The 22,195-nt window shown below is 42.5% G+C and overlaps 1 protein-coding gene across 1 annotated transcript in view; it reads right to left on the bottom strand.

Annotated features, from left to right (window-relative positions):
- Nucleotides 1-22,195, bottom strand: part of smad10a (SMAD family member 10a) — a 61,896-nt gene that overhangs the window by 12,400 nt on the left and 27,301 nt on the right. Inside the window, exon 3 of the mRNA XM_083926294.1 lies at nt 18,141-18,381. Coding sequence (XP_083782420.1) covers nt 18,141-18,381 — 241 coding nt within the window. The remainder of the gene's footprint in view (nt 1-18,140; nt 18,382-22,195) is intronic.

The following is a 22,195-nucleotide window of genomic DNA, read 5'->3' as shown; positions in this document are numbered from 1 at the left end:
AACATTGCTCAGGGCTCGTAAGCCCTAGCTGTAAACTTTATCAAAAAGGAAAGGGGATATGGGGATAGTGTCTGCCTCCCGGATAACACTTTGGAGTTGGTTCCAAGGGAGAGGAGCTTGGTGGCTGAAGGCTCTGCCGCCCATTCTACTTTTGGAGACTGACCAATACGAGCTTTGTAGGTAAGGAGAAGGATTTTAAATTCTAATCTAGATTTTACAGGTAACCAGTGCAAAGGCTAATACAGGAGAAATACGTTCTCTTCGATTTTTTTTTAATTAGTATTCGAGCTTCAGCATTTTGGACCAACTGGAGACTATTAACAGACTTATTTGAGCAGCCTGATAATAAGGAGTTGCAGTAGTCCAGCCTAGAAGTAACAAATGCATGGACTAGTTTTTCTGCATCTTTCTGAGACACAAGGGGCCTCATTTATCAATCTTGCGTGAAAACGGGCGCAGATCTGAGCGCAGAATTGGTCGTAGGAAAGGACCCACGTGTGATTTATGAAACATTCGTATCTGACCAATCTCAGCGTACGAATGAGCGAGCCTTGATAAATGCGGCGGCTGAATTCAATCGTCTTTAACATGTTACGCCCCTAAATATTCCTGTTTCGGAGGCCTCGCCCACTGAGGTCAAACACGGAGAGAAGGAACGCAGGTTAGAAAAGAAACTTTTTCTGACACACAGATCGGCATCCTGACATCCGAGATGGAGCAAAATAAAGATGTGTTTTTTGTCAGTCTTAAGAGTGGAATAAAAGGGGCCCATAGAAACGCTGTATGGAAAAGAATAACGGAGGCAGTCAACCCGAAGCAGCACTCCACTGCCTGTGCGCACTGTTGGACAGGTGTTGTGCCGTATTCAGCACCCCTGCAGTGAAATGCACCCCCTCGCATAGGTGATATTCTGGATCAGAAGGCTGTTGTTTCCACCTAAAGGAGTAGTTTATATACAGGTAACCCAATTAAAAGCACACACCTTTGAACATATGAATTGCAAGATAAACTGGGATTATATTTAGGAAACGCTGAGTCAAATACATTCAACTTGCTCAAAAGATCCATTTCATTCATTTAGTAATTATGGCTGCAGTATATTTCCACAGAACATACAAAAAGGTGTTGTTTTGTGTTCGCTATTATCCAAGTTTGTGATTTTAAACTCTTTAAAATAGTTTAAAGACTGTAAGTAACCAATGTTCTGACCGTTGTGGGTTAGTTGAAATATAAAAGAATTGTGTGTCCCCATTTATCGAGTGGTAGTTTTTGCGATTGATGAATGCGTAATCATTCATGGATGGTGCCTTCAGACGCACATGAGTATAATCAATTGCTCCAACCATAATTTTTATTTTTTTTATTCGTTTTAAGAATCTGTTTTAACTGTTCTTAATATGTGACTGCTTATGCTTAATGACAGCTGAGGTTTGTTCATCATTTTCAGCCAGATTTTGCGGTGCTGCACCGCAAATACACAGGCTGAAATGTGCGTACACGATCTCAGACCAGACGTGAGATTTGATTGTAGCTCCCGCTCACGCCCAAATTGATAAATGCCGACGTTTGCCAGGTAATGGCAAACGTCGGCACGTTTTTCGGCCGTACGTTTGTTTGATAAATGAGGGCCAAGGTTCCTAATTTTTCGCAATATTACGCAGGTGAATATATGCATTCCTTGTCGTTAGTTTTATGTGAGAATCGAAGGACATATCCTGATTAAAAATAACACCCAGATTCCTTACTGTGGTGCTGGAGGACAACACAACATCATCCAGAGTAACAATATCTTTAGCTATTCAGTTTTGGAGGCCTTTGGGGCCAAGTACAATAACTTCAGTTTTATCTGATTGGTTTCTTCTGGTTTGATCCACAAAGACAATTGTGTATCATCAGCATAACAATGACAATTTATGGAGTGCTTCCTTATAATATTTCCTAAGGGAAGCATATATATATATATATATATATATATATATATATATATATATATATATATATATATATATATATATATATATATATATATGTATGATAGCTTCAGACAAAGGGTTTGTCTCTGTACTTGTAGATCCTAGTGCTGTTTTCGACACTATTGACCATCGCATCCTGCTACAGAGACTGGAGCATCTAATTGGCATTAAAGGAACCACATTAAGCTGGTTTAAGTCATATTTATTAGATAGATCTCAGTTTGTACATGTTAACGACAAATCCACCATGCACACTAAAGTTAGTCACGGAGCTCCACAGGGTTCTGTCCTTGGACCGATTCTATTCACCTTATATATGCTTCCTTTAGGAAATATTATAAGGAAGCACTCCATAAATTGTCATTGTTATGCTGATGATACATATATATATATATATATATATATATATATATCAATGAGCTTTTAAGATTCTGCTTTCAACAGTAAGTTTAGTGTAGCATGTCAATACTGTAAAACACTGTAGTACACAGAAAAAAAGATATGCACATTTGTACGTATGTAATGTAATGTATGTACGTATGTATGCAGTAAATGTACATTGTATATTATCAATGTGTCACATGCACTCGAAACAAAACAAAATTGTCAGTTATAAGAGTTTGACAATTTGACTAAGAATCACCTCATCAGTTTTGATCAGAAAGACATGTGCAGACAATAAAAGGTTGGTCTCAAGAATAACGGTAGTATACAAGCCTCTAAAAAGCATTCTATGTTTTTCATGAAACAAAAATGGGAGAGGGAATCAGAAACACAAATATCAGAAGAGATATATAACTATTAGAGACAAAATCAACTCGCTTGGCACTATCAACTCGCTTGGCACTATTTGTTCATCAAACCCAGGAACCTTACAAACTGTACGACCTGAAATATTCTTGGACTGCTTTTCTACAGTCGACCTTAACAAATTAAACTCTACTATTTCAGCATCAAAACCTTCTACTTGTCTTCTAGACTCTATTCCAACTAGGTTACTTAAAGAAGTGTTACCTTTAATTAGCACTCCTGTATTAGATATGATTAACATGTCTTTGTCAGCAGGTTATGTACCACAGTCTTTTAAAGTAGCTGTAATTAAACCTCTTCTTAAAAAGCCCAGTCTTGATCCTAAGGTACTAGCCAACTATAGACCTATATCTAACCTTCCTTTTCTCTCTAAGATCCTCGAGAAATTAGTTGCCAATCAGTTGTGTGACTTTTTACATAATAATGAGTTATTTGAGGATTTCCAGTCAGGATTTAGAGCAAATCATAGCACTGAGACAGCACTGGTGAAAATTACTAACGACCTTCTAATAGCTTCAGACAAAGGACTTGTCTCTGTACTTGTCTTACTAGATCTTAGTGCTGCCTTCGACACTATTGACCGTCACATCCTGCTACACAGACTAGAGCATCTGATCGGCATTAAAGGAACCGCACTGAGCTGGTTTAAGTCATATTTATCAGATAGATCTCAGTTTGTACATGTTAATGACAAATCCTCCATGCACACTAAAGTTAGTCACGGAGTCCCACAGGGTTCTGTCCTTGGACCGATTCTTTTCACCTTATATATGCTTCCCTTAGGAATTATTATAAGGAAGCACTCCATAAATTTTCATTGTTATGCTGATGATACACAATTATATTTGTCGATCAAACCAGAAGAAACCCATCAGTTAGATAAACTTCAAATGTGCATTAAGGAAATAAAAAGCTGGATGACCTGCAATTTCCTGATGTTAAACTCAGACAAAACTGAAATTATTGTACTTGGCCCCAAAGGCCTCCGAAATTCAATAGCTAAAGATATTGTTACTCTGGATGATGTAGTGTTGTCCTCCAGCACCACAGTAAGGAATCTGGGTGTTATTTTTGATCAGGATATGTCCTTCGATTCTCACATAAAACTAACAACAAGGACTGCATATTTTCACCTGCGTAATATTGCAAAAATTAGGAACATTGTGTCTCAGAAAGATGCAGAGAAACTTGTTCATGCATTTGTTACTTCTAGGCTGGACTATTGCAATTCCTTATTATCAGGCTGCTCCAATAAGTCTGTTAAGAGTCTCCAGTTGGTCCAAAATGCTGCAGCTCGTGTACTAACTAAAACAAATAGAAGAGAACATATTTCTCCTGTATTAGCTTCTCTGCACTGGCTACCTGTAAAATCTAGAATACAATTTAAAATCCTTCTCTTTACGTACAAAGCTCTTATTGGTCAGGCTCCGTCGTATCTTAAAGAGCTCATAGTACCGTATCACCCAACTAGATCTCTGCGCTCTGAGAATGCAGGGCTACTCGTCGTTCCTAGAGTCTCCAAAAGTAGAATGGGAGGCAGAGCCTTCAGCTACCAAGCTCCTCTCCTGTGGAACAAACTCCCAAATGTTATTCGGGAGGCAGACACTGTCCCCTTATTTAAAAGTAAACTTAAAACTTTCCTTTTTGATAAAGCTTACAGCTAGGGCTTACGATAAGACTTTATTCTGCTTAATGATGCTGCTACAGGCCTAGTCTGCCGGGGGATAATACTTTTCCTGATACTCTGAGCTTCTCTCCTCTCTGTCTGAATCATTCATGTCCCATCAATGCATGTTACTGATTCAGCTTCTTCCCCGGAGCTGTTTGTGCTTTGTCGTCTCGCAGGTCTCTGCTGATCGTGGTGGTGCTTGCTGCCGTGGTCCTACATGACGCTTCGTGCTGCTATTGTCACTGTTACTCATATATACTATCACTAGTTTAATAAACTATAAAATTTGTAGCTGTATCGTAGCTGCTATTGCCACTACTCATCATTGATCGTGTTTGCCACCATAATTATTATCATTTTCATATTCTGTCACCTTAGCTGTGCTTGTTTCTACTATTCTGTTGTATTAACTGCCTTAACATATACGTCATATTCACATTACTATAAATATTATAGTTACTGTTAGGCTTTGCTTGCATCTCTGGAAGTGTGTCTGTCTGTCTCTCCCTGTCCATCTGTGTGTCTTTTCTCTCTTTCTCTCTCCTTTTCTTCCTCCCCAACCGGTCAAGACAGATGGCCGTCCTCCACAGAGCTGGGTCTGTCTGACGTTCCTGCCTGTTATAGGGAAGGTTTTCGTTGCCACTGTACTCTACAGAGGAATTGTTGGGTCTATGTAAATCATAAATAAGTCATTGAGTGTGGTCTTTACCTACTCTGTAAAGTGTCCTGAGATAACTTTTGTTATGATTTGACACTATAAATAAAATTGAATTGAATTGAATTGAATAGATCTGGATGGAAATACGTGAGACACAAGTGACCAAACTCAAGATCACTGAGAGATTTCAATTGGAAGAATGTAGTGAGATTTTTTATAACTCCCAAAATGTCAGCACTGCAAACATGGATACAGAACCAAGGCCCCCCGGTGGAGACTATGTGAAACTTCTATGGCCAATCCCTTTCATGTTTTTAGGGCCTGTCCGTAATTCCAGTCATTCTGGAGAAAGGTGGCTACTGAAACAATTAAAATAATTAGGCTGGATTTAGATTTCTGTTTTGTTACTTTAAATCTCGTTAGAATAGCGGCAACAGTCCTACAGAAGGATAAATACTTCTGGCAAGCAGTAGGAAAGCTATAACTATAGCTATAATATATAAATGGTTGCAACTAGACCATCCAACATTGGACCAGTGGAGTGGGATCATCCAAGAAATTCATGTTTTTTGTTCAAGACACACACTGATCATGAGATTGTTTATTAAACAACTTTTTTGTTTTCTCTTTGTGAGGGCTGCTTGAATATTTGCACAATGTGTGTGAAGCACAGGTGTGACTGACATGGATGCAGGCTCAAGATTTTAGCTTATGTGGACATAAGTGAAAGTGTTCCCTGTTCCCCGCTCTCGAAACTAGCTCAAATGATTCTTGTCATACCCCGCACTACTCCTTAGGTTATGCTTTCCATTTCCATTGTGTTATTCATTGTTCCATTTTTATTTTGATATACTCACCTCTCCCTTCCTGCTGTGGTGTGTTTCCCACTTGTGTGATTGCCTGCCCCCCCCTATTCACCTGTCCCTCATTATCCTCATTAAGTTAGAGATAGATGACAAAAATGTCCCGCAGATGTAACATTAAGTCAAGCGAGTGTTTATTTTATGAGAAGCAAACTTTTTACAGAGTGCTGATAATATAATCATAGCATGTTAATGTTTGTCAATAATTTATTATATATATTGTTATTTATATAAGTAGAAAATGGTCTGATTAGAGCACAGACCTCCTCCAGATTTGGGTCATTAGTGTTGTACTTTATAACATGTTAAGTAGTTATAAAGCTCAGCAGCAAAAATATATATTTATATGACGTTTTAAGTGTTTAATTAATAAAAAGAAATAAATCATTTTAAGTTCCCAGTCCGTCATCTAATATTTTATTCCATTACTTTTTCCAAATTATTGCATTTCTGCAGACAGGCAAATAAAAGAACAGTTGAATACTGCATCAGAGCGTCAGCTTTAAAGTGAAAAAGAAAAACAGAAAACCCCAACATGAATCCCACGATCCCTCCCAACAACCAACGTCAGACGTAGTCACAGTAAATAACTAGTTAATTAAATAACATATAACATAAGTAGATAATTAAGGTACAATGATACAAAATAGAGTAAAGTATTGTAAATAATAGTAAAAGTAAATAAAGTAATAAAAAAAAGAAAAAAGGGGGTCTCTCTCTCCTTCCAAGTATTAGGAAGTGTCCTTAGTATCATCAGGAGTAACAGTGAGACTATTACTAATAAGAGCAGACAGTGGGTCCCAGGTTTTGTGGAATGCTGTCAAAGTTCCCCTCTGGCAAAATCTTAACTTTTCTAACCTTAGACATTGTAAAATGCCACGCATCCATCTATTATGAGTCGGTGGAGAAACATGTTTCTATTTAAGGAGAATGTTAGGTCTGGCGAGCAGGGTGGTAAAGGCCACTGTTGTGTTTTCTGTGGAGTTTTGTTATAGATAGTTTTGTTATTTCTAATTTACAATTCAATTAAATGTTTACATTAAACCAGAGCTAAAAAATGCTGTAAGTAACACTCATTGATAAACGGGTTTGAAAGGCCAAATAGTGTAGTGCCTCTTTAAGAGAGGAGTGCACTGCGGGTCCATGTGACCGGTGTTTACCCTGTGAAAAGGAAGAGCGAAATTAGTTTTCTTTGAACGTGATTCAACCCGGTGTGCAGCCACTTGGTAAGCTCTGTTAATTGTTTGTTTGCTTGCCTGCTTTCATGTTGTACGCGTTATGTTGTCTGTTTTCATGTTGTACGCTGATGTTGTCTGCTACCATGCTGTATCGTTGCACTGTTTACGTCCGCTCCCGCTTGTTGTACGGTAAAGTTACTCCGGTAGATTCAAGCAGTTATGAAAGTTATAAAAGTTAACGAAATGGCGAAGCTGTGGGACATAAAGCTAACACTCGGACTTAAACGTTGCTGTCTCATCCGTGTCCATCCGTGTTTGTTTTCTTTAGCTTTGTAAATGAATGAATGAATCTCAGGGACCGCTGTTTGACGTAGTGCTGTACTTCCTGATTTGCCGCGGGGCATCTTGGGAGCTGTAGTTTCTTATAGAGAAAGACTAAATGCTGTTTTCCATAGGCCTTTCAGTAGGATTTGAATATGGTGCATAATATTTGACATATCAAGCGTGTACATGAAATAATTATGTATTATTATTATTATATATTTCTAATTCTTAATTAATACATATGATATTTATTATGCTATCACTAGCTGATTAATATTTGGTGATATTTGTTATGGAAATGGGTTGATATTTATTAATTATTATTGCTTATTGTTATTGGGCTATTGTGGTGAGAGGTGATGTTTGTGTTTTGCATGAAAAGTAAAATGTTGCAATCCTTATATTTCAGGTTTATTACCTGCTTTCCCCTTTTTAAGGAATAAAATAAACAAGGAATAAAACAAACAAAAAGTGGAAGACTGAGTAGTATCCTTTGTGCACCGGGTTGCCCTTTCCGTGGGGAGAAAAACGGAACAGTAATAAACCAACGGTTCTGAGCGTGTCAAGCCAAGTCTGCCACTATCCTATCAGCGTTGACCTGTGAAGGGGCACCGGAAGAGGAATAGGCCGAATAGACCCCTCTGTTTGACAGCGCCTTGGTCAGTTCAGGAGAAGGAAAATGGAGTTGGCAGAATTAGTGGCTCTGAAAGGAAAACGCTCAACAGCACAAACCCTCTTCAGCAAGAGAGCCAATAAGCTGTCCCTCACTGTGGATCTTCTAGAAAAAAAGGGCACTTATCGACGAGATCAGAGCACTTGGTGTGGACTTTGGAAGAGTGCACGATGCTGGTCTTGAATATGCTGATGCTCTGGAAGAAGTGGAAAATGAGGAAGAAGCGGCTCATGCAAGGGAGAAAACGAAGAAGTGCCTTGCTTTATATACAGATACACTCCAGCTCGCTAAGGAGACATTATGGTCCAAATTCGCCTATGTCGATCTAAAACTGTACACTGACGGTGCAGAGGAGAAATGTGCAGAGGTTGAGAACACAGACGTGAAGGAGTTGCCGGAGGAAGACTGTCAAGTCCTGAGAGAGATCCTGATGGAGAGGATCAACATGCTTGAGCGGAAGGTACTTGAATGGGAAAATCTTGTCTCTGGGGCCAATACAACAGTGTACAAGCAGCAGCTATACAAACTGGGAAACAGACTGCATGACTGGGTGCAGAGCTGGCAAAAGTTGAAGCGGACAGAAGAGCTTAACGGGGGAGCAAAGGTTGAAGAAGCAAGTGCTGATGGAGAACACAGTGAGTCTGGCGAGAATCCCACCGGTCCACAGGCATCTGTATTCCCGAACCTCCCATATGCACCACCACAAGCAATCCCTGGCACACATCCAGGGGTGTATGGCTTCAGACCGCAGATCAATCTTGAAAGAACGCGCCTGCCCACGTTCTCAGGAGACATGACCGACTTCTACCTGTGGAAAGCTGAGTGGGAGGAGCTGGAACAGCTGGGAAATCCACAGAGGACGGCTGGTGTTACAAGGTTCCACCTCCTAGCAAGTCTCAGCGACAGGGTGAAAAAAGACCTGGTTCTATCCAGCTGCGCTGGATAGAACCAGGACTGCGGACTGCGGATGAAATGTTCAGGCGCCTCGACAACCGTTTCGGAAACAAGGCGAATATTGTCCTTAAAATATCTGAGGAGGTTCAGAGCCTACCCCCAGTAAAGGGAAACAACCCCAGGAAAGCAATTGAGCTGATCCAGGCTGTGGAGCGGGCCCTTAGCAACCTCGTGGTCCTGGGAGAAGAGGATGTTATAAAGAACCGTTGGGTAGCTCAGTCCCTTGAAAGCAAGCTCCCAAACTCTCTGAAAGAAAAAAGGATTGCACACAAGTCTAAGAAGTCTGTGAATGGTTTTGCTCCACCTAACCACTTTGACTGTTTACTGCGCTTCCTGAAGAAGCAGGAGGCAATCCTGGAGGAGCTGGATCTGCTGGAGGCAAGTCCTGGAGAAGGGTGCTCCTCAGTGAAAGGCCCAACAGACAAGCCAGAAAGAGGAGTCAAGAAGGCGTTCTCCAAAGCCACCTCAGGCCAAAGAGGGCCTCAGTCGAAGCCACGCTTGGGCTCATGCACTGCCTGTGCCGATGAAACACACGCTGGCAGGCTGTTTGCCTGTAAAGCCTTTAGGGAGATGGATCTTCAGAGGAGAAAGGCTCATCTAAAGACCCATAGCATATGTAATAGATGCCTGTGCTTCCACCTAAAGGATGGCCGTTGCAACCCAAAGTTTCTCTGTAGTAAAATGGACTGCCGCAAAGAAGAGCCTCACCACTATCTGCTTTGCTCCAAGTCCATCGCTCAAGAGAAAAACGCTGGCAGCGAGGAGCAAGGTGCCAAAAGGGTGGAGAGAAGAGGTCTTGGGCTGACCAGCCAGCAAGAAGAGCTCCTGGCGAAAGTCACCCCGGAACTGAGAGCTGAATTCAGGAAGGCATTTTCCAACAAAGCCTCAACTACGATCTGCACTGCTGGAAGTGGAATGAAAGAGTACCCAGTGATAATGATGTTGCTAGAAGTAACAACTAATTCAGGCCAGCTGATCGGCACTCTTATTGACCTTGCCTCTGACACCAACTATATAACAAACAACGCTGCTCAGCGACTTGGACTGATTGGTGAGAACATCAGGTTAATAGTTCATGGAATAGGTGGAATGAAAAGGACCGTCACAGCCAAGAGGTACTCCCTGCGACTAAGAGTGAAGACAGCCAAGGGGGCGGTAGCGGAACATTAACTGCTCTGCTATGGCCTGGAGAGTATCGCAGAGATAAATCAGCCTGTCACTCCGCAGCAACTGCAAAGAATCTTTCCTGGTGTCACTGCAGAAGAGCTGGTCCGTCCTGAGAACATCGATCTTCTGATTAGCCACAGGGAAGGTCGCCTAGTTCCACAGCCATTTAAGATGGAGGGAGATCTAGTCCTCTGGGACGGCCCACTGGGCAAAACCGTTGGCGGCACTCACCCTGATCTCTTCGAAGCGGTCGACCTAATGCTGCACCAGTCCGAAACTCACTTTGCAAGGTCCATGAGAACATCCTCAAGAGTGTACAAGGAGGTCCTTGTAGACACCATAGACCTGAGTGAGGGAGACCCAACGAGGATGGAAGAAGTAACCTTCAGTAGCACCACTGCCACAAATAAGGAGGTGTTTGAGTGGTTCAAGTGGGATAGTATTGGAGCAGCATGTGACCCGAAATGTGGGAGCTGCAAGTGCAGCAAGTGTCCCCCGGGAGGCAAAGAGATGACCCTTGGAGAAGAAAGGGACTTAGAGAAGATAAAAGACTGCCTCTCTTATGTGCTAGCGGACAAACACAGCGACGCCCCACACTGGGATGCAGCCTATCCATGGAAGGCCAGCCCAGCGATTCTGCCAGATAACCGCCGAGCAGTAGAAGCAACCTTCCGTAACACAGAGGCTCGACTGGCAAGAGAACCTGTATGGAAAGCAGCATATGGAGAGCAGATCCGTGAGATGGTATCAAGAGGAGCAGCCATCAAGCTCTCAAAAGAAGAGATCGAGGACTGGACCGGGCCGATCTGGTACATCAGCCATTTGGTCGCCCCAAATCCTCATTCTAGCTCCACACCAGTAAGGATAGTCTGGAACAGCAGGAGTTTAAAGGGTTGAGCCTGAACAACCTCCTGCACAAAGGCCCTGATGTCCTCAACCCAATCCGAGGTGTCCTCCTGAGATTCAGGAGCAGATTATACGCTGCTCTTGGGGATGTTAAAAAAATGTATAATTCAGTGTGGCTGAAGGACGAGGAAGTACACCTCCATCGATTCCTCTGGAGGGATGACCCTGAAGATGAAATCAGTGTGTTTGCCGTCGTCAGGGTCAACATCGGCGACAAGCCTGCCGGATGCATCGCTCAGGTTGCAATGAGGGAGACAGCAAACCTGCCCCAGTTCGCATCCATGGTTGCAGAACGCCGAATTCTAGCTGAGGACTGCTATGTGGACGATATATTGACATCACATAATGACCTCCAAACCCTGATTAAACTGACCAAAGGAGTGGAAAAGATCCTAAAAGCAGGCGGCTTCTCCCTCAAGCCCTGGGTCCTGACAGGCCAAAGTGGGAGGAGTGAAAAGTCCACTGACCCCAGCAAGATTGGGTCAACGAAGCCCAAAACCCTGATACTCCCCAACCAAATGCGGGATGAAGAGAATAAGGCATTGGGAGTGGGATATGAACCTGAATTAGACAAACTTCGTGTGCTGACGTCGGTGAACTTTTCAAAGAGGCGAGGGAAGATGAGGACCGGGCTAGATCTAAGGGAGGATGATATCAAAGACAGCACCCCTGACCCTCTCACCCGGCGCATGCTGCTGAGTCAGATCGCAGGGTTCTATGACCCCATCGGCCTGGCCTCACCTGCCAAGCAACGAGGAGTGATGCTCATAAGGGAGTCCTTTCAGGAAGCAGGTAGAAACCGTCCCTCCAAGGACACCTGGGATGATCCTCTCTCCCCATGTCTTCGAGCTGCTGCAATAAAACTCTTCGAGCAGTATGTGAGGCTTGGCCAAGTCAGATTCGAAAGGAGCCTCACACCCCATGGAGCCATAGGCCGCCCGATGGGGATCACGTTTTCCGATGGCAGCGAAGCTTCCTATGGAGCCGTTCTTTACCTTCGGTGGGAGACGGAAAAAGATGGAGTCATAGTGAAACTAGTTGAATCAAAGGCAAAGCTCACCCCGCTAGACCAGAAAGGAGATGCCATTAAAGCAGAACTGTGCGGGGCTGTCTTCGCTATCCGCTTGAAGACATACTTTGAGAAGCACTGCCACATCAAGGTTGATCGGTGGATCCATTTTGTCGATAGGCAGACAATCCTGGGAGCCATCCAGAAGGTAAGCTATGGCTATCAGACATTTTTTGCAAACCGGATTGGAGAAATCCAAAAGGCGGGACCAGTGGATAATTGGAGGTGGGTCGAAGGAAAAGAGAATATCGCCGACCTCATCACAAGGGGAGCATCCCCTGAGGAGCTTGCAGAGGGATCGGTCTGGCAGGAAGGCCCTGGATTTTTGAAATCGCCTGAATCAGATTGGCCCGTGAAAACTGCCAGAGAGATTAACCCCTCTGTCGCTGAAGAGATCGGAGGACTTCGGAGGAAAGCGTTCTCGGCCCTGGTCACAGCAGGAGCTCAGCTCAAGAAATGGTCAGGCCCAACCAGTGTTAAGCTTGTGCGCCTTGTGGATCCCCGAGGGTTCAGTTCACTGGCACGCTTATGCGGGACCATCGCCTGGATGAGACGAGCAGTGGAACTCTGGCTGGGTGGCAACAGCCAGGCCCCAGTTCAGTCGAAGTGGGAGGAAAAGCAATACCTGTCTGTGAAAGAAAGAGCATCGGCTTTCAAAGATCTAGCTCTTGCAGCTCAAGACGGTGTCGAATTCCGCGACACAACCCTGGATCGCTTGGTGGTTCAGAAGGAGGAGAAGACGGGACTTTTGCTCTGCGGAGGAAGAATCCAATGCTGGGATGAGGACAGGGTGTCTGTACCACTAATTCCATGCCAGTCGTGGCTGGCAACCCTACTGGCTAGGGAGGCACATGAAGAAAACCATGAAGGTGTCGCCTCTACCCTTCTACGGACAAGAAGGAAAGCCTGGATTGTGCAGGGACGAAGAACAGTTAAAAAGGTGCTGAACAACTGTGTCACCTGCAGAAAGCAAAGAGCTGCGATGTGCCAGCAAATAATGAGTAATCTTCCCCATGAGCGTACTAAAAGGGCAAGCCCATTTGAGTATACAACCCTCGATCTTTTTGGCCCCTTCGAGGTAAAAGATGCTGTTAAACGAAGGATAAGCAAGAAGGTCTGGGGCATTGTTTACTGTTGTATGGCCTCGAGAGCAGTCCATGCGGACCTCACCGATGACCAGTCGGCAGAAAGCTTCCCCCAAGCTTACTCCCGCTTTGTTGCTCTGAGGGGGCATCCGAGAAAATTATGGTCCGATAGAGGCACTAACTTTGTTGGCGCCAAGCAGGCTCTGTGTGAGCTGCATAAACATCTGGCTTGCTTGCAGGCTGCTTCTATGGAAGATGTAGCCGCCAAGAACGGGACCGAGTGGAAGTGGGAATTTCACCCTGCAGATGCACCCCACAGGAATGGAGCCGCGGAGGCTGCTGTAAAGCTTTTGAAGAGGGCACTCACGAGCCTCGGAGGAGCTACAGGGTCTCTCACATGGGGAGAACTCCAAACTCTGTTCTATCAGGCAGCCAACCTGACAAACGAACGCCCAATTGATGCCAGAGCTCAAGAACAGGAAGACTCAGTTGAGTATCTAACTCCCAACTCCCTAGTACTGGGTCGAACCTCGCTTGGAGGAGACACCAGCGGGCTTGACCGAGAGATCCATCCCTGGCGTCGACTAAGGGCTATTCAAATCGGAGTGGACCGGTTCTGGGCAAAGTGGAGAGAGCTAGCTGGCCCAAATCTGTTTGTTCGACATAAGTGGCACCGGACAGAGAGGAACGTCCAGGTCGGCGACATCGTCTGGATTGCTGACCCAAACGCTCTGAGAGGTCAGTTTCGTCTGGGCCGGATCCTGACAGTCTACCCCGACAGTAAAGGGATCGTCAGGGATGCCGACATCGCAACTTGTGCTGGCCTTCCTGTTTCCTTGGCAGGTGGCCGAAAGAAGAGTTCTTCACTGCCCAAGGCAGTTCTCAGAAGAGACGTGAGAAGGCTGGTGGTCCTTCTCCCGGTTGAGGACCAAACTCATCCACCCCAGCTGCCATGACACTTGCATCTTCCTGAGCCCTTCTCATTTTGCACACCACTGTCACGCACACACTCCTACCCAAACCCCAGTCACCGCTCTTACGCTTGTTGGCTGGCTGGTGTAAGCCTAGCGCTGCCACAATGCCCATCACTTTGGTGTAAGAACCAGCACATCCCTTGGCAGTGCACCGGACAACTGCCAAAGGGATGTGATTGACTTGGACATTGGACACTTACATTTACTTGTGGACATTGTGCAAAGCTACAAAAAAAAAAAAAAAAAAAAAAAAAGGTGTCACTAAGAGGGGTCTTTGAGTGATTTTGGTAAGTTTCCTAGATCATAAGATCAGGAACTTAAGTGGGAGGTGTTGTGTTTTCTGTGGAGTTTTGTTATAGATAGTTTTGTTATTTCTAATTTACAATTCTATTAAATGTTTACATTAAACCAGAGCTAAAAAATGCTGTAAGTAACACTCATTGATAAACGGGTTTGAAAGGCCAAATAGTGTAGTGCCTCTTTAAGAGAGGAGTGCACTGCGGGTCCATGTGACCGGTGTTTACCCTGTGAAAAGGAAGAGCGAAATTAGTTTTCTTTGAACGTGATTCAACCCGGTGTGCAGCCACTTGGTAAGCTCTGTTAATTGTTTGTTTGCTTGCCTGCTTTCATGTTGTACGCGTTATGTTGTCTGTTTTCATGTTGTACGCTGATGTTGTCTGCTACCATGCTGTATCGTTGCACTGTTTACGTCCGCTCCCGCTTGTTGTAAGGTAAAGTTACTCCGGTAGATTCAAGCAGTTATGAAAGTTATAAAAGTTAACGAAATGGCGAAGCTGTGGGACATAAAGCTAACACTCGGACTTAAACGTTGCTGTCTCATCCGTGTCCATCCGTGTTTGTTTTCTTTAGCTTTGTAAATGAATGAATGAATCTCAGGGACCGCTGTTTGACGTAGTGCTGTACTTCCTGATTTGCCGCGGGGCATCTTGGGAGCTGTAGTTTCTTATAGAGAAAGACTAAATGCTGTTTTCCATAGGCCTTTCTGTAGGATTTGAATATGGTGCATAATATTTGACATATCAAGCGTGTACATGAAATAATTATGTATTATTATTATTATATATTTCTAATTCTTAATGAATACATATGATATTTATTATGCTATCACTAGCTGATTAATATTTGGTGATATTTGTTATGGAAATGGGTTGATATTTATTAATTATTATTGCTTATTGTTATTGGGCTATTGTGGTGAGAGGTGATGTTTGTGTTTTGCATGAAAAGTAAAATGTTGCAATCCTTATATTTCAGGTTTATTACCTGCTTTCCCCTTTTAAGGAATAAAATAAACAAGGAATAAAACAAACAAAAAGTGGAAGACTGAGTAGTATCCTTTGTGCACCGGGTTGCCCTTTCCGTGGGGAGAAAAACGGAACAGCCACGAAACGTTGTGTAGTAATGGGCAGATTTTTAGACGGAGGAAGCCCAAATGTAGAAGCTATTCGAATGAACTAATTTTGGGTGTCATGACTTGAGAAGCTGATTTCCGCTGCTTCATACAAAGTGACGCATCTCGCTTGGCGAGGAAGCTGCACATTCCAAAAAGTTCCCACAGTTGCTTGAGCCCTCATTCTCATGATGTCCTTCGCCCTGTAAGCAAGCCCTTGCCTTCCCAGAAACAAGACGATTTCAGCAATGGAGGTGGCATATTCCCGGTATTCTTTTACGGTTTTCTTGTGAGCAGTGCTTATTTGCGCAGCAACACAGTCGCTTTGTGTGGACTGTTGATAGCTCTGCCACTTTTCCATACTTTGCTCATGTTGGTCAGATTCCGCTTGCTTCACCATTTTTTTCTTGATATTTCTCCAGTCACTGATCCCATTTACAGTAAAAGCCTGGTTCCTAACAATGCACAAAAACTATCGGCATGGGAAACAGAATATGGCATCAACCTGCTTGCTATACTCAAGCCATTAATAAGTCTTGACATATTCAGAACTAAAAGCTTTGGTCTGTTTACTGAACTCACTTTTGGGATATTCTGGTAAAAGTGGCTGTGCAGGACCGCTATCTTTACTCCCCAAATCTGATGGGCAACAGCTGTCTAGAGGGCGGCTGGAGTCTACAGAGAAACGGTGGGTGTCTGGACCGAGGCCAGTGTCTTGAAGGATGGCAGCTGTGGGGCCCTTGATAAAGTCTGGAGGGGTCTCGCTTGAGGGGTCCAGTCAGTCATTTTTCATTTTTACATTAAAAAATGTCTAATGTCGCTGTTCGTGGGCTGCTTTCTCTAAATGCTGTCCTTGAATAGCTACTAGCGAGGTGAAACTGTCTCTCCGTTAGCTTCTATGCTGGGCCTCAACTGTTCATATTATGAGATTGAGTATTCTCAATAAACCACCGTCACAGACAGAGTGACAACTAATATAAAAGTCTCATTAAATATATTAAACTACTAATTAAGGGTTGAACAGCGATTAATGTAATAGTTTACTCAGTTTAAGTTCTTTTCTTAGAAAAGGCTGGCACATTCATCTTTGTGTAATCATAAATAAACAGACATATTGTAAACACAGACATTTCTTAAAAAATTAATAAATGCACAAACAAAACACAATAAACTAACTAAATCGAAATAACAAATGTGTCTGTGTGAATGGGTGAATGTGACAAGTAGTGTGAAAGCGTCTATTTACATTTATCTTGTCTATTTACAGCCAGTGAAAGCAGTAACAATGTCATTAATATACAAGGAGAATTTAGCAGGTCCAAGGATTGATCCTTGAGTTACACCTTTTGTAGTATGAATAAAGTGAATACAGCATGTTTTCCAGTATGTTAACCGGGGTATGAGAACCCCAATTTTACCTGGGGTATGGTGTTTACATGGTGTTTATGAAATTGGGGTATGACCTAAACCCGAATATAATCTGGTTTTTCATCTGCATGCAAACGCAATCATTGGGAAGTTTGGTTAAGAGCAGTTCATGATCAACTGTATCAAAGGCCTTTGAGAGGTCAATAAAAAGAGCTGCAAAGTGTTTCGTCTTGTCTAAACCCAAGATGATATCATCTAAAACAAGCGTTGCAGCGGTAATGGTGCTATGATTTTCTCGGAAGCCGGATTGGTGAATGCATAGGACAGAGTGCACAGAGAGAAACTTTTTAAGTTGATCATTACCAATTTATCCAGTAATTTCTGCCCGACAGGATAGTTTTGAAATAGGCCTATAATTATTAAGGTCAGATGTTCCACCACCTTTATGTAATGGAGTTACTAAAGTAGTTTTACAAACCTTAGGAACTGTACCAGATAAACTAGAGAAGCGAAAAATACTGCAGGATTTTTCATTAGTGTGTTTTTTTTTTCTTATCATTGTCTATCACGTTACATTATCTTCTTTTCTGTTTTTTTCAGTATTGTACAGTGTTGACTATTCGCAGTAAACTTTTAACCAGAATCTAAAAAGTTCAGAGACAATATCGACATTCTTGTGTAGTACAGTAAAAAGTCAGTGTCAACAGTAGAAGAAAACAGAGAGTTGACAGGGTTGACTTCCATGATGAAAAACATCTAAACATTTTGACCAGTACATTTTATGAGTGGTAATTATAGCAGAACCTCTTGGATGTTCAGTGGTAGTACACTTCATGTTAAGTCAGTGGCCTCACAGTGTGTGTTCAGGCTTCCGTTATTGTTGTATCCATTCCTGAAAATAGCCACTAAATATTTGATCAACCTAAGCATGGTCTGTCACGTCTTTATACACCACAAACCCAACAGTACGGCTCATACGATGACAAAATAACTTTTCATTTTGGTGGCATTGGGAAAGCATTTGAAACTGTAATGCTACATGTCGGAGAAGCACTGACCTGCAGCCGTCCGTCCAGCGTCCTCTGGATGGTAACACACTTGCTGGGATGGACACCATTGGTGGTGATGGCAGTGATGAGTGAGTCCAGCTCGTCCTTCTTCTCCTTCAGTTTCTTTACCAGGCTCTCTATGGCCCGCTTGGCGAAGCCCTCATTCTCTCCACCCTGCCGGTGGCACATGAGACTGTGGACGATGCTAAGGCAGGCGTCATTGCTGCTTGGAGGGTTCACCGACATGATGCTGCTACCACAAGACACAAGAAGAAGACTAGTTATGCTCAATGAACACATACTTTCTGCTCTGGCCAACTCATACTGTCCCTTGATAGACACTCTGGCTTAAGGGATACATTATTCTCTAGATGTAAATCTCTTTTGCTGTTAGAAATGTGGTGGAAAAGATTTTTAAAATTTCCACAATATATTTGTGCATAAGGACCAATTGCTGTGCCAAGCATTTGCAACATAGGTGACTGCCTAGAGTGGCAAGTTCACTGTGAGCAAGACAAGGAGCTCACTTCACTCCAACAATGTGGACAAAAAAAAATGATGTTTTATGGTAAGCGCATTGCATAATTTCAGGTGCTTATGGGCGTTGGTCACTCGTTGTTTCACTGTTTGCTGCTCTCGCTAAATTCAGCTGTTTTTGCTATAACATTCACCACTGCGGCTAACTACCGCTTAACATTTAAACATCCACTAGTTCTACTCAAACACTCACAGCTCTCCTTCTTTCAGTCAATTTCTTGCTTGCTGACAGCCCGGGTGACTGTGAGATGAGGGCATAATTCGAAGCCAGCTCGGGGCTAACCATCCACCCGGTCATGTTTCAAACGAGTTTTCTCCACTTAGTTACACACCCGCTGAGGAAACAACACTGGTTATTGGCAGCTCCATACTGATGCTCCATCCAGAGCGGGCGACACTGAGTCCTATTTGAAACTGCGGACTAAGATAAACAAAATAAAGTTAGACTGTTATTAACGTCACCGGTGATGACACCCGTTTACATCAACTGGAGGTCACTAAAGTTAACGTGGAGTCGGTGTGTACATATGCAAAAACTATGTTGGACATTGTCTGTGGTCCCCTGCTCAACTTGATCAGCAATGACATGTATAGCTGCATGTTATCATTCTGCCGCTGGCTGTCGGGATGGTGCCCGGTAAATAATGTGGGCTTTGTGGATGATTGGCAGTCTTTCTGGGGAAAACCTGGTCTTATTAGGAGAGATGGTATTCATCCTACTTTGGATGGTGCCGCTCTCATACCTAAGAATCAGGACGAATTTGTCATCTTAAACCATGTAAAACCTTACACGTCTTACACACCTCTCTGTGCTCCCTGTGGAGCATTTTCCAACTGAGTATCCTATACAAAAGCTGTCTGCCCCTCAATCATTTAAATTAATTAAATCAAAAAATTAACAGAAGAAGAGCTATACAGAAAGACCTGATAAAAATTAACAACCACTCTGCAATAGGGCAACAAAATTGGATAATAAAATGTGGACAGATCTCGCAAAATCATCCCATGGTCTTTTTCGGCATTTACATATATCAAATAAGCCATTGAGACGTGAGAGTCGCTAACAGTTGGACGTGGCTGATTAGCTTGGGGCAGTACAGTGAAGGCAGTAAAATGGCTTTTTTAACCAATAATACTGCTCAAAATAACAGCAAACCTCTACATTAGCATGGTAAGAGTCCTCACACATAAAACAAAGCACCAGCAATGTAGTTAATGAACCCAGAGTTTATTAAAAGAGTGTTTTGAAAGAGTTACCAACTGGCCCCAGTACCAGCTCCTCTGTAGTAAAGTCCATTCAAGTCGACTAGCAAATGCAATCCAAGAGGAAGCAGTCCATTGATGATTTATTCCAGTAAAACACATAAACTTTGTGGTTTGTGGCAGTTTGATAAAATATAAGTTAATAATAGATGTAAAAGGTTTGGAAAAGTCCTAGCAGCAACTTTCCCTGCAGCACCGAAATGTCACACGAGATCTCAGGGTGCAGGGTACGTTTGTTGCCGAAAGGGGCTACAGGCTGTAGGCTACAGGTAGCTTTAGCTCACTATAGGTCAGTGGGTCACATTAGTGTCCAAGCATTAATAGACGGCAAGATTGAATTCACACATAGGAGCCGAAATGGCTGAGTCAACAGATTTCAATAAGACAGGTGACTTTTACGATTTCAATGGGCACCCATACCTATTTGAGCCAGAATACACAGCTACAGAGGAAGAGTTGCAGGAACAGGATGAAAGGAGTCGGAGGATTTAACTCGACTTCACATTGTCCAATCTGGTCCAAATTTTACATGCTGGATAAGAGTCCAGGAAAAAGTTAGTTTGATGTTCACAAGATTTGGTCACATCATTGAACTCCTCTTGAAGAACAGACTGACAGTTTTTCTTTTTTTCCGCCTATTTATTTATAACCTTTATTTAAACTCAGGAATATATTGATGAGCAACCTCATTTGCAATAAAGCCAAGATAAAAACACAACACATTTTTGACAAAGATATGGTCTATAAGGTTATAGATTTAAACCGTCCTAATGATAAGATTGTGGTAAGTTGCAGGTGCGGAGTAAGAAAAGCAAGATCTTCCTAATTTGGTGTTAACAGAGGGAACCTGCAGTGTGAGCCAGCACCTTGAGTGTGTATGATGAAGACTTGCATTAAAAGATACTAAATAATTGATATAGAACGGGATGAGACCGGTGAGAGCTTTAAAAACAAATCAAATACAGTGTCTATCACACCTGTTAGAGGGCCATTCAGCTTTTGAATACAGGCCACAGTGATGAGTGTTGTAGTTGTCGCGTAAATCTCAGGGCTGAATGATGTATGTCAAGTGGGTGTAGAGTTGTAGCTGATGCATGTAAGTATAAAATGTCTCCATAATCTAAAACTGACATAAAAGTTGCCTCAGTATGTTTCTTCCTGCAGTGGAGAGGAATGCATGATTTGTTTCTGTAAAAGAAAACGATTTTTTTATTTTCCAAATATTTGTACTCAAAGACTCTTTCAATCGTTGTAGCATTATTAGTGGAGATAATTTGATTATTGTAAGGGATATATTTTGATTTGGTGAAAAGCATAAATTTGGTTTTACCTGCATTAAGAACTAGTTTGTGCTTATTGAGAGCAACTTGTAAGTACTTGAAACAGCGCTGAAGAGATTTAATTGCAGAGGTTACAGAGTCAGAAATACAATACAAAATAGTGTAATCCGCATAAAGATACAGTTACAGTGGACAGCTGTGGCTCAGAGGAAGAGCAGGTCGAGACCGGCGGTTCGATCCCCTGGTGCAAGCTAGACTTGAAGGGTCTTATCGTAACCGATTTGTTTTTAGCATTAAGCCATAAAGTCCTACAATACCGGTTGCCGTTGCCATGTTTGCTTCCGTAAACACTGTTGTGGCGTGATATCATCAATGATCAACTGCACGTGTGTGTCACTTCAGGAACGTGAGCTATTTACACAGCAACCTATAGACAGGCCACATTTAAAGACGTAATGTGAACAGACAAACAAAATATATGATTTGTGCAATAAGACCTGCAGTGTGAATGTAACCAAAGGTTGCACAATACATCAGCCAGCTTAGGCTGATAGAACAGAAAAATAAATTAATAAAAATGAGTAACTTAATAACCAATTAAATATAGGGCCTCGACTCATGTTCATATAATGAGATTGAGTATTCTCAATAAACCACCGTCACAGACAGAGTGACAACTAATATAAAAGTCTCATTAAATATATTAAACTACTAATTAAGTGTTGAACAGCGATTCATGTAATAGTTTACTCAGTTGAAGTTCTTTTCTTAGAAGAGGCTGGTACATTCATCTCTGTGTAATCATAAATAAACAGACATATTGTAAACACAGACATTTATTAAAAAATTAATAAATGCACAAACAAAACACAATAAACTAACTAGATCGAAATAACAAATGTGTGAATGTCTGTGTGAATGGGTGACAAGTAGTGTGAAAGCATCTATTTATATTTATCTTTTCTATTTACCACCAGTGAAAGC

Source organism: Echiichthys vipera (genome assembly GCF_963691815.1).
Source record: "Echiichthys vipera genome assembly, chromosome: 13".
Taxonomy (NCBI): domain Eukaryota; kingdom Metazoa; phylum Chordata; class Actinopteri; order Perciformes; family Trachinidae; genus Echiichthys; species Echiichthys vipera.
The sequence above is the reverse complement of the archived record's forward strand: the minus strand, read 5'-3'. Positions and strand labels throughout refer to the sequence as shown.